Here is a 13,362-nt window from a genome sequence, read left to right on the forward strand (position 1 = left end):
CCACAAAATAAAATTAAAGTAAGATCACCATAGACACAAAATATTAGTTAAAAAATACATGTAACGCCAAAGAAACACAAAAAACTGATGATATATATAGAAGAATCACATAAATATATATCTTCCAAAAGGGAAGCTTCAAAATATTCTAGCACAATATATAAAAAAGCATACACATATGTATTATATGGTCACATTACATAATAGTGTTAAAAATTTAACAATGTTGCTTCAACGAAGCAAATATGATTTTATACGCCTCGCGCTCAAGGCTTTTTAGGTACTTGAGGGATTTCTAGCTTTGGCAAAGTTGGTAATTCAGGCTTAGGAATAACAGGTATCTCGAGTTTTGGCAATGCTGGAAGTTCGGGCTTTGGCAATGTTGGTAACTCGGGCTTTGGGATTTTTGGCAGTTCGGGCTTTGGCAATGTTGGTAACTCGGGCTTTGGGATTTTTGGCAGTTCGGGCTTTGGTAGAGTTGGTAGCTCAGGTTTTGGAATTACAGGGAACTCGGACTTAGGCAAAGTTGGAATTTCAGGTAAATGTGACGATTCGGGCTTAGGAAGCTCAGCCAGAGTTATTTCAAGAAGATGACGAGCGTCTGCTTGAATTACATAATCACTTGTTAAAAACAAAGTGACAAACAATAACAAGAAGAAAGAAGATGGGTTGTAGCAATAAGCCATATTTGTTGAAAGGTGATAAATGCTTCATGACTAGTAATTTATGCTTTGATTAATTATGCTTTATGTTTCACTTCAAACAAGTTTATATAGAATTTAAAAATTGGAGAATTAGGCTTTGGTAGGAAAAATTTTGTGTTAGTTCATCTTCTTAACAATAAATTTATTTATATAACATATTTTATGTATGATATTTCTATTCAAACACATAATAAAAAGTCTTCAAGTAGGTGATCTAAATAGAGAACTTACTTTCCTTTAAAATTAGACAAAGATTAAATTGAATAAAATGACATACCATTACTAGATTATGTACAATTATAGTAAAGATAACTAATGACAATACTCATGTTATGTACCTAGTTATTGTCGTATACTATCTTGAGGCCAGACAAGAAATTCGTAAACTTCAAATTTTAAGATGTAATAACAGTGAATGAATTATACAACTTTGAAAAATTTTTGTCAATCACTTTCCAAGTAATTGATTTCTTCTGAGAATCGATGGCTTCAATCTTAGCGAACATTTCTTTTCCATCTATACATTAAAGATCAGAAAAAATACAATAGATGTTACTCCTAATTCAAATGTTAATTAAAACTCTAATATAAAATACACCTAAATATAGAAATTGATGCAAGAAAATAATATTGTGAGAATGTGAGAAGAATAATATATTTTTTATCTTATTTTTGTTGCACGCATAGGCATACAAAGTAAATGGGACTTTTTCAAAATCACGATGATAATTATTTCGTTATTATAACATTATTATTTCAACAATATGTACATGTTCAAATACAATTAAATTTAATAATTAAAGACAAAAAAATAGTACAAAATAAACCTAAAGAATGTTATGATACTTTGGTTAATTTTAAAATTTATCGATAACACACCTCAAATTTTCGAAGAAATTATAAGAGTTAAATTATTTTAAAATGTGAATATAAATAAATAAATTGATTGACTAATCCAGCAACACTTGATAATGGAATAACGATACATATTAACTTAAGAATTTTTTCTTTTTTAAAGTACATAAAAAAACGGATGTACTAAATATATTATATAATTCTTTTAAATATTGCATCCAACGAGAAAATCACAATATTTCTTGACATATATATGTCACTTCCAAATCATGTTTAGTTGGATTCTTTTATTGATTTAATTTGACTTTTCGATTTGATAGTACAATTTTTTCGATTTGATTTAGACACCCTTATGCTTAGCCTCAATTTTATAGGGTTACTCCTAATTTGTAAAATATGGCACTATAGAACATATAATAGCATGAAACATCAAAATATTCATTGTAGGGGTCCAAGCACAAGTTTTTAATTTGCTTACTTGCTCCGCGACAAATTTTGTTGAAGTTTGATCAATATGAAGATTATGTACTAGCTTTGTCTCTCTAAGTCAATATGAGGATTATATATATATATATATTCTTCGAACATTGACATTATATAGAAGTGGTGTATATATATAGAAAATATTCCTCTAACATGATATATTATTTATTTTACACGCTAGCTAGGACTAGCCAATATTTTCAAATACTCATCACACAAGAACAAACACATAGATATATATATATATATATATTCTTCAAACATCACATTATATTTATATATATATATATACACTCCAAACATGATATTATTTATTACATGCTAGCTAGGGCTAGCCAATATTTTCAAATACTCATCACACAAGAACAAACACATAGATATACTTATGTAAAGGACCGTTGAACATCATAGATTTTCTAATTCTTGAGAAGGTGACTCTCTGTATCCTTGATCACACCAACGCAATAATGCATGAGAGCGAGGGGTTCTGGGGTATCTTCAGTTTTCTTCTCGTACACAAGTGTATATGTAATCCATTCATGTTCAGATGATGTAATAACGGTGAAGGAATTATACAAATCTAATAAATTTCCTTCAATCACATTCCAAGAGATTGAGTTCGTCTGAGGATCGATGGCTTCAATCACAGTCTTAACAAACATTTCTTTTCCATCTATTCATCAAAGAAAAAAAAAATAGATGTTACTCTAAATTCAAATTTCAAATTCTTTATTTTACTTTCCTTTTTTTTTTTGCAATAGATGTTACTCAAAGTTCAAATTTTAAATTCCTTATTTTTATTTTCCCTCTTTTATTAGTTTCATTTTAATAAAAATCATCTATTAATGCTCATGAAGATTAGAATGATGGCTGAAGTAATTTTCCATTTAAAAATACATCAAATATTTTTCAAAATTCTTATCGTTTAACTCTTAAAAAAAAAAAGGAAAACATGACAATTAAAAATAGACCGAGAGAGTAATCAATACCATTAACTAACTTTTTCATGGAAAAGATTTTCATGGATAGGAGAATTACTTTCGAAATATGAAATACACCTAAATGTAGAAAATCGATGCAATAAATATTGGGAGAAAGAGAGGAGAGAAATGTGTGTTACCTTCGTAATATTTCCAGCTAGCAACCGAACCAATTTCCCCTTTTTCACCTTCATGGATCTCAAAATGCTTGACTCTACTAGGGCTTATGGTGGATAGATGTTGGGTATTAGTACGGAAAATATCATGAATTGAATGTCCTCCACACTTCACTTCCAATGAAACAATCAACTTACCTTTACGGCTCATATTTTATTTTTCCTAGTAATAGCAATGAGTTTTCGATAGGCAAGTGGTAAGAAAATGTATAAAAGTTGTACCTTTTTATATAGATTTTAATTAATGTAAGAAGCTAATCAATGAAAAATATTATTCACCACATGTCTATATCACATAGTGGCGGTGTTAATTAAATTTTGTATAATTAGGTTTTAGTTTAGCTATAAATTTATTATGATATGTTACCATGATAATTGAAATATGATGACAATACAATTATAAATAATGAGGTATATATTTATTTTTATGCGACCGTATTTTAATTTTCTTTCTTTAGTGATGGTGATCAATTGTGGTGTCAGTCTTAGCTTCTTTTCGGATCAAATCTTGATTTTTTTCTAGCTTTTTCGATTGTCGAGCCCGATCGATTCAACTATTCTTATTATCTGCCTCTCACTTCGTTTCGTTCTTATTTTTATGTACCTCCGCTTGAATGAAGACACTCAATCAACCCAACCCGACTTTTCCAAGTGCCCCCACTGGTTCTTATCTTTTACGTGTCTAGATTAGTTATTCTTGTTAAAATTATCTCTTGAAGAAGCGTGAGCAGATGCCTCGACCTTTCTCAGTATTTGGATGGACAAGTATCGTATAGAAAATTGATTCTTTTTTACTAGGTTAGAAGATTCCGTACTTACAAAGATTTCATCCTAATCCAAAAAGAAGAACAAAACCCATAAATTACACATATATAAAAACGGATCAAACCAAACCACGGTTAGTTGAATTCTTTGTTGATTTGATTTGACTTTTCAATTTGATATTACGGTTTTTCAGTTTGATTTAATTAAACATCTTTATGCCTTGCCTCAAATTCATAGGGCTACTCCTAACTTGTAATATATATTGTAATATAAAACATAGAATAGCACGAGGAAATTATAAGCTTTACTCTTCTTTTATTTTCTTGCACATATTTTAGGGTTCTATTTAATTTGATTTGATAAAAAGAGATATAAAAAAAACTTCAAATTGGAAAAAATATTTTTATACATAAACTCAAGTAATAGATGTATAAGAATTAAATTTATAAAAATGGTGAATGATATATTTTCTTGCAAAAAAAATTTCCAATTTTTATTTGGTGATTTTATAGTGATAATGTGTACGTTAAAGAAGAAAAAGAGAAAAGGAGTAGGGGCGGAGGAGGGTGGGGGCCTGGGGTGGATGAGGGCTGAGGTTGAAAAAGAAGAAGAAGAAAAGGAGTAGAGGACGGGGGAGGAAAGGCTCAAAATAGTCCTTTGATTTGATAGCTTTTAGGCAAAAGTATGATAATTGTAATACAATAAATAACACATGGTAAGAATTATAAGGGAACGACTAATCTTATAACACAGAGGAAAGGCTCAAAATAGTTCTTCTTCTTTGGGTTAAGACTCAAAGCGATCCTTGATTTTTCACATAGAGCACTAATAGTCCCTCATGTTTGCAATATTGATGCACTTTTGGTCCTCCCCTAAAATTTTGTCTATTTATTAACGTTAATTTTGCCCAGAATTTCATATAAGAAATGTCCGAACGTCTTTTTATATATTTAGTAGAAATAATAATTCTATCTGAGAGAAGGTCATAAGAAAAACACATTGTTTTGTTCATTAGAAATATTACTGCAACTAAACTAAGAACATTTTAACATATGACTTTGCAGAAAAAGAAAAAGTTGTACTATTGCACGTGAAATTATCGTGATGAACCGCTCAACTTTACCTGCAATATGATTTCTACTAAACAAAACAAAGTATTTTTCTTCTCGCATACTTTCATATGGAGTTGTTATTTCTACTAAATATATAAAATGACAATTGCACATCCTATACATAGGTTATGGATAAAATCAATGCTAAAAAATAGATAAAATTTTGGATGAGAATCAAAAGTGCACCAATATTGCAAACATGAGGGACTATTACTGCTCTATGTGAAAATTCAAGGATCACTTCGAGCCTTAACCCTAAGAAGAAGAACTATTTTGATCATTTCCTCTATAACAATACACTAAACCTTTGCAAGGCAAGACATCACTCTATCGCTACTAGCCTTCTACCCTAATACACAATCTCCAGTCTTTCCTATTTAAAGTACTCATATCCTAGGTAAGATCGAGCTCCATCATGTCCTATCTAATTACTTTTCCTCAATACTTTTTCGGTCTACCCCTACCTCTACATGTACCCACTACATCTAACCTATCGCACCTCTTCACTAGCGCATCTCCTCTACACATGCCTAAGCCATCTCAATATCGCTTACCTCGTCTTTTCTGCTATAGAGGTCACTCTCACCTTCTCCTAAATAACCTCATTCCTAATCTTGTAACTCCTTGTATGCCCACACATCTACCTCAACATCCTGATCTTTGCAACATGTATTTTTTGAACATATAAATTCTTGACTAATCAACACTCCACCCCATACAACAAGGATAGAATAACCACACTCTCCAGAACTTACTTTTTAGTTTAGGTGGTACCTACTAGCTACATGTCGGTTGTGTTGTGACGAAAAAGATGAATTTAACGTGGAAAAACCCTTCAAACCGAAGGTAAACACCACGGGATCGACAAGATCCAAATTGCTTCACTATACCAATAAGAGGGTTAAAAATATTCTTCTAATGGCTACACAACAAGTGCCAAAAGAGAACAAACAATAGCTACACCAACAAAAGATAAATAGAAAGAAACACCACCCAAACCCAGCTCTTGTTCGGGACCTAAATTAGGATCTTGTTAACCTCTGAATCGGATCTCCACCGTTCAAATCAACCACCAAGATGTCAGGAACACTCAGTACAAATTTCAGCCCGACCCAACAGTTAGTTAATCGGGAAACATGATCTGAACGTTGCTGGTCGGAGAAAAAGAATGCAGCAAAAGAACCTTTTCTTTCTCTCTTTTTCTCTAGTTGAAAGCTCTCTCAAAAACCTCTCTTATGTTCTAATGTCTTTCAAAGACAGTACCAATGAGCAATTAATTATTCTCTCAAAACCATCTTCTATTTATAGAGTTGTGCTTTTTCTTACAAAGCCAAAACCAACTACAAATAGGATTACTATTCAAATCCTTTTCCTAATAGAATTGGAAACCAAATAAAGAGAATAATTCCAATCCTTTTCCAAGTAGGATTAGGCCATGGGCCTTTGGCTGGAACATGGGCAATAGCCCAACAAACTCCCCCTCCAGCCAAGGGGCCAAATGGACTTCAAGTGGAGGAACTTTTGACAGGCTTCCTGCCTGCCACACTTCTACAAAAATCATGATTGTCTACGATGAGTTCTTTCCACTTATCTCTATGAGTATCTAACATGACTTCACCATAACCTTCAGGTTCTCCAATATTAGTCAATAGAATATACTCATCATGAGAATAACGTGTTGAGCTTCGCTTCTCTCTAGTATATCTTCTACAAGAGGTTTCTGGAGCATCCGAAGCGGTCATCCCAACATGAGTTGGTTGATTATGAACCACAACATCATCAGTAGGAACAATTATATGTTCTACACTCTCATCATTATCTTGATCATTACCTTGGATTCCCTCATGTGCAGAAGATGTATCAATAATAGGAATTGGATCAACATCAACTAAGCTCTCATCAGTATGAGAATCTAGTTTCTCAGTATTGTCAATATCTTCAATAGTTTGATCTTCAAAGAACACAACATCACGACTTCTAATGAGTTTCTTATCAATTGGATCATAAAAGCAATATCCAAACTCATCTTGACCATAACCAATGAAGATACGTTGCTTAGTTTTAACATTCAATTTCGACCTCTCATCTTTTGGAACATGCACATAAGTTTTACACCCAAACACTTTCAAGTGATCATAAGAAACATCCTTATCAAACCAAACTCTGTTTGGAACATCACCATCCAAAGCAACAACAGGAGACAAATTGTTAACATAAGCAACAGTGTTAAGTGTTTCAGCCCAAAAAGAATTTGGAAGTTTAGCATCTGAAAGCACACATCTAACTCTCTTTACTAAAGTTCTGTTCATCCTCTCTGCCAAACCATTTAATTGAGGAGTCTTTGGAGGAGTCTTCTGATGACGAATTCCTTGCGATTTGCAGTAGTAATCAAAGGGACCAATATACTCACCACCATTATCAGTGCGAATACATTTTAATTTCTTTCCCATTTGTCTCTCAGATAAGGCTTGAAATTGTTTAAACACATCAAGCACTTGATCTTTGGATTTCAAAGAATATACCCAAATCTTCCGAGAATGATCATCAATGAGAGTAGCAAAGTAAAGTGCACCACCTTTTGACTTCACTTTGAAAGGACCACATAAATCTGAGTGTACTAGCTCCAATAGCTCAGACTTTCTTGAAGGTGTATGACTGTGAAAAGAAACTCTTTTCTGTTTCCCTGCTAACAATGAACACATATTTTCACCTTTGCTTGTTTCATACCAGCAAGCAAATTCTTCTTAGCCAAATAGGTGATCCCTCTCTCGCTCATATGACTAAGCCGTTTGTGCCACAATTATTGATAAAGTCTCGCTCTTCACCAAATTTTTAGAGTCACCAAGAATCGATCCTTGTGTCAGGTATAAATTTGAATGTTTTTTTCCTCGAGCTAAAATCAGTGAGCCTTTGGTAAGCTTCCATTGGCCATTGCACAAGTCATTATGATAGCCATCATCATCTAGTTGTCCTACAGAGATCAAATTTAAGGGAATGTCTGGAGCATGCTTGACATTCTGAAGGACCAACTTTGAACCGGTATTGGTTTTCAAATAAACAGTGCCAACACCAAACACCTTAACCTCACCAGCATTACCCATCTTTAACACCTCAGAGTTAACAGAAGTATAAGATGAAAAGAAGTCTTTTCTTGGTGTGACATGTGATGTAGCTCCAGAATCTACTATCCAACTTGTATCTTGAGATACAAAATTGATGACGTCTTTATCACAAGCGAAGAGAATGTCATCTTGGACAATAACAACAATATTATTGTCATTGTTTTCTTCCTTCTAACCTTCTTTAAGATCTTGCTTCAATTGTTTACAAAATCTTTTAATATGTCCTTTCTTTCCACAATGATAACATATAATATTTAGATTCTTGAATTTTGACTTGGTTCTACTTTTACCTTTACTCCTCAGATCTCTTGTCTTATGTCTCCCTCGATCTTCTGTGTATAGAACATCTGAATGTGAAGATGTGTCTTGAGATTTTCTTCTAAACTCTTCATTCAACACACCACTCTTTGCATATTCCATAGTCACCTTTCCACCAGTGGCAGAATTTGTTAAAGAAACACGAAGAGTTTCCCAAGAATCCGGTAGAGTATTAAGAAGCCAAAGTCCTTGTATTTCATCATCAAAATTCACACCCATTCCTGATAGCTGATCAAGAATACCCTGAAAATCATTTATATGATCAAGAATAGGACTGCCCTCCTCGTATTTAAAGGTCATCAATTGTTTTAACAAGAACAACTTGTTATTGCCAGTTTTTTAAGCGTAAAGCGTCTCCAACTTTTTTCACAATGTTCTAGCATGTGTCTCATTCACAATATGGTTGCGAACATTATATTCAACCCATTGTCTTATATATCCACATACTTGTTGGTGCTCAAATTCTCAATTTTCATCGGTCACATTCTCGGGTTTATGAGCAGAAAAAACCGGAAGATGCATCTTCTTCACGAACAATAGATCTTTCATCTTGCTTTTCCATATGTTGTACTTTCTTCCGTTTAGACATACCATCTTGCTCATATTCCCCTCCATATAGATAACCTTAGCTCTGATACCAGTTGTTGTGACGAAAAAGATGAAATTGAAAATCTAACAATATAAGAACACCAAGTTTAACGTGGAAAAACCCTTCAAACCGAAGGTAAACACCACGGGATTGACAAGATCCAAATTTCTTCACTATACCAATAACCAATAAGAGGGTTACAAATATTCTTCTAATGACTACACAACAAGTGCCAAAAGAGAACAAACAATAGCTACACCAACAAAAGATAAATAGAAAGAAACACCACGGAGCTCAGGTCGCTACAAAAATGATTTTGTGTCGACTTTGTAGGCTTTAGTCACCACTAAAAGTCCAATTTCTTGTAGTTGCATCATTAATGAATGAGTTTCTATTGTCAAAGGCATTATTTGATATCTCACACAGTAGGCAATCCCTCTTCTATGGCTATTGCTTCATCACAAAGATTATTAGTAGTAATAGGATATATAGTATTTAGCATTGGCATGGACAAGGTCCCCTCTCTAATTCTAATACAAACATGTCTATAATTTATCTCAACAGCAAATTTACAAAAGAGATATAGTGTTAAGTTGTGTGTGTGTATTGTGGGGGGGGGGGGTGTAGACATCATTTTCTTTATAAAAATAAGTAGTCTTGGGTAGGATGCTAAATATAAAAGTATTGGGTATTAGCTGCATATAACCAAAGAGTCTCTTTCTGTAATAATTGTGTGTAATTACATGCACACACCTAATTTTATATGTATAGGCAAAGAGAATATGAAGTCTAATGAGTTTGTCAAAGCATTAGATGATATCTCACACAATAGGCATTCCCTCTTATATGGCTATTGCTTCACCACAAGGTCCCCTCTCCAATCCTAATAAAAAAAAAATGTCTATAATTAATCTCAACATAAAATTTTGTCAAAGAGATAGAATGTTTGGTTGGCCATATGAGAAACAATAATTCATACATTACTAATACAGGAGTTTCTGGTGTTATGTTAAATTAAAATGTACTCGTATGACAATTTGATTATTAAACACCGGCATAATTATTCTTATATTAGTTATTCTATGATATTTTTTAATATTATTTACAACATATATAAGCTAGTATAATCACTGCATAATTATATTTATGAGATAATCGGCCCCTTATAATAGATCAATAAGTTCTTAACAGACCAAAATATGAACATAATTCTGATCTTTACTTAAGGATCCAATAGAAAATATGCAAACGGTTTTATACTCATTTAATTGCATAAATTTATCTTTAAAAGGATAGATCTTTAATTTTCATCTTTTATGAGTTGATTATTAATTTTTTGTCCTTATAACTACAGCGGCTTATGCACTCCACTTGTTACTACAAAACGATGAAGCCAGAAGCGGAAGGAGGGACTTGAACCCTCAACCTCTTAAAAAATGAACTTACGCCTAGCGTGACTTAAGTTCTTTAAGAACGCGAGACATAACTAATAATGAAGGTTTGATATGAAATGATTTAGATATTAGATTATTAGTGCATTTGTATTCATTACGATTTAAGTACTTCTGAATAGGTTTTAGTTATAAAGATTTTATATGAATAATATTCATCATCATGCTATCCATTTATTACTAATTACCACCACTAGGCATCTTTGCCACCACAACCACCACCATCATTGTCAATCACATCATCGTTGTCAATCACTAACCACCCCCACCACCCACCTCTATCATCAAAATGTTGATAGAGCCTAGAAATATTGGCATTGTCTAACTATAAAAGGGATTAGTATCTCATGTAATGATGAAACACACACTTCTTATTATAACTTTGTGATATATCATATCATATAAGAAAAATGAGCCTCCAAGGGAAGTTGGTTTCTGAGATAAACATCAAGTGTGATGGAGATGTTTTTTATGAAGTATATAGGCAGAGGCCACACCATATCTCCACCATGTCCCCTAATAAAGTACAAAATGTGGATGTTCATGAAGGTAAATGGGACACAGTTGGCTCTGTTATCTTTTGGAACTTCATCCATGATAAATCTTTATTATATTTCATTTCAATATTTTATCACAAAATGTTTGGTTCATACATTTTGTACTTTAGGAAAATGTTACCTAGCACACAATCACAAATAAATCCTATAAGGAAAATGTTATTTCCATTCCAAGAAGGAAAAAAAATATATTCCTTTTTCCAAATCTATTAGGACAACAAATCTATTAAATTATTAGAGATTATGAGTTTTGTAAAATATATAAGAGAAAAATTGTACTCGCTCTGTCCAACAATAGTTGTCAGCTCACTTTTTATCTGTTCAGATTCAAACCAACTCGCTCGATCATTTAAAAATGAAATTAATAGTATGAAATATTTACTATATATATAATTTTTTCTAAAGATGGTAAAGAAGTGGTGGGAAAGGAGAGAGTCGAAGAAATAGATGAAGAAAAGAAGATGATGAAAAAAAGGATAATTGAAGGAGATATATTGGAGTATTACAAATCATTTTATGTCACTATTCATGTTGAGACAAAGGGTGAAAACAACTTAGTTACTTGGATTTTGGAATATGAAAAGAAGAATGTTAATGTGCCTGATCCACACACACTCGTGGAATTACTCCTTAATGTAACCAAAGATATTGAGAATCACCACATCAAGTGATACATAAATATTGTAAATAAATTGTTTGGACTCTTTAAAAATGTCGACGAGTATATGTCGAATTCTTTAAAATAGTATATTTTGAAGAAATCGATATAAATACGACAACATTTTTAAAAAGTGGAAGGCAATGTATGTATACCAAATGATTGGATTTAAGGTGTTGTCTCAAAGTCTGTTATGAGCGGGTGTGCTTTGAAATGTCTTGTAACAAAAATAAAACGAGTGGACATTTAATTTTTATAGATAAATAAAAAATAAAAATTGTTATTTGAATTGCATTATAGTTTTTTTTTTTTTGTTTGTTTTCTCTATGCTGAAAACTAATAGTATGTGCTTTTCTTTCAACTTTTTCCATTTTATAAACAGGGAATTTTATTTTTTTGTATAAGTCATCACTATTAGTTAGATATATATGATCATAATAACAAGTTAATAACAATATTCAAAGAGAAAGGAATAAAATGGTTTAAAAGTAAATTTTCAACTTAGAGAAAAAGTAAAGAAACTTTGTCTTGATGGCTAGGGCCGTAGCTAGGTGAGGCTGAAGGGTTTATTTGAAATCTCTATCAATACGATGTTTATATATAGTTAAAATTATATTTAATTTATATACATAAGATTCGGTTTATTCGCCATAATTTTAAATCAGTATTATTACTCAAGCTAATGTGTTATTTTGTAATTTTAATCCATTTATTACTAATTCTAATATTCTCCCACGTTCTAACAAACAGATTGAAACGAATAAAAGTATTATTTGTAAGAAAAAAAAGAATTGAAACAATCAATATTGTGTAACTTTATATTGATTTCTCATGAAGATTAAATTCTTTCAAATTCAAACCATAACATTATATAGTTTTAAACTGATCTTAGATTTCAGGAGTCATATATGATTTAACTAATATATTGTAGGTTTTTTTTGACACATACACCCAATATTAGACAGCTTTTAGGTGAAAGTATGAACTACTTATGTTTATTATGCATCTAATTAAAATTTGTGAAAAATAAAATTTTATGAAAAAAAAGGCACTCATCAACGATAATATACCCAGTGAAATTTAATAAAGTGGGGGCATGGAGAGAATAGAGTGTTTGCAGGGCTAACTACTATCTAGTAGATATGAAAAAATTAGTTATTTCCAAATGATCCTCGGCTCAAGTGTATCACGCTCAAGCAAAATAAGAAGAAAATAGTGAAAAAAGCATATAAGATAAAAAAAATTATGAAGTCAACTAGAAAGAAATAATAATCACAACAAAATAATTATGTGATTTATAGAAATACAGTAAACAACATATGGCCAAAATTACAAGGGCACGACTAATCTTATGACATATACTAAACCTTCGCAAGGCAAGAAATCACTCTATATCTACTAGCCTTCTGCCCTAATACACGATCTCCACTCTCTCTTATTTAAAGTCATTTCCTAGGTAATATGGAATTCCGTCATGTCCTATCTAATTACTTCTCCCCAATACTTTTTCGATCTACCCCTACCTCTTCACTTACCATCTACATCCAACCTATTGCACCTCCTCACTTACGCATCTCCTCAACTCATGCATG

General features: G+C 32.1%; 2 protein-coding genes and 1 long non-coding RNA gene across 3 annotated transcripts; 1 reads left to right on the forward strand and 2 right to left on the reverse strand.

Annotated features, from left to right (window-relative positions):
* Positions 1 to 266: 266 nt before the first annotated feature.
* Positions 267 to 686, reverse strand: LOC138347828 (protein PELPK1-like). The gene has a single exon (XM_069296371.1). The coding sequence runs from the start codon at positions 684 to 686 to the stop codon at positions 267 to 269; it is 420 nt and encodes a 139-aa protein (XP_069152472.1).
* A 1,772-nt stretch (positions 687 to 2,458) lies between these two features.
* Positions 2,459 to 3,349, reverse strand: LOC101266928 (kirola-like). The gene is made up of 2 exons (XM_004236976.4): positions 3,163 to 3,349; positions 2,459 to 2,715 (listed from the first exon to the last, which is right to left on the reverse strand). The coding sequence occupies exons 1-2, from the start codon at positions 3,347 to 3,349 to the stop codon at positions 2,459 to 2,461; spliced, it is 444 nt and encodes a 147-aa protein (XP_004237024.1).
* A 7,560-nt stretch (positions 3,350 to 10,909) lies between these two features.
* Positions 10,910 to 12,059, forward strand: LOC101268673 (uncharacterized). The gene is made up of 2 exons (XR_011220393.1): positions 10,910 to 11,104; positions 11,518 to 12,059. It is a non-coding gene; the product is annotated as an uncharacterized lncRNA (long non-coding RNA).
* Positions 12,060 to 13,362: the final 1,303 nt, after the last annotated feature.

This window comes from Solanum lycopersicum, chromosome 4, assembly GCF_036512215.1.
Source record: "Solanum lycopersicum chromosome 4, SLM_r2.1".
NCBI lineage: Eukaryota > Viridiplantae > Streptophyta > Magnoliopsida > Solanales > Solanaceae > Solanum > Solanum lycopersicum.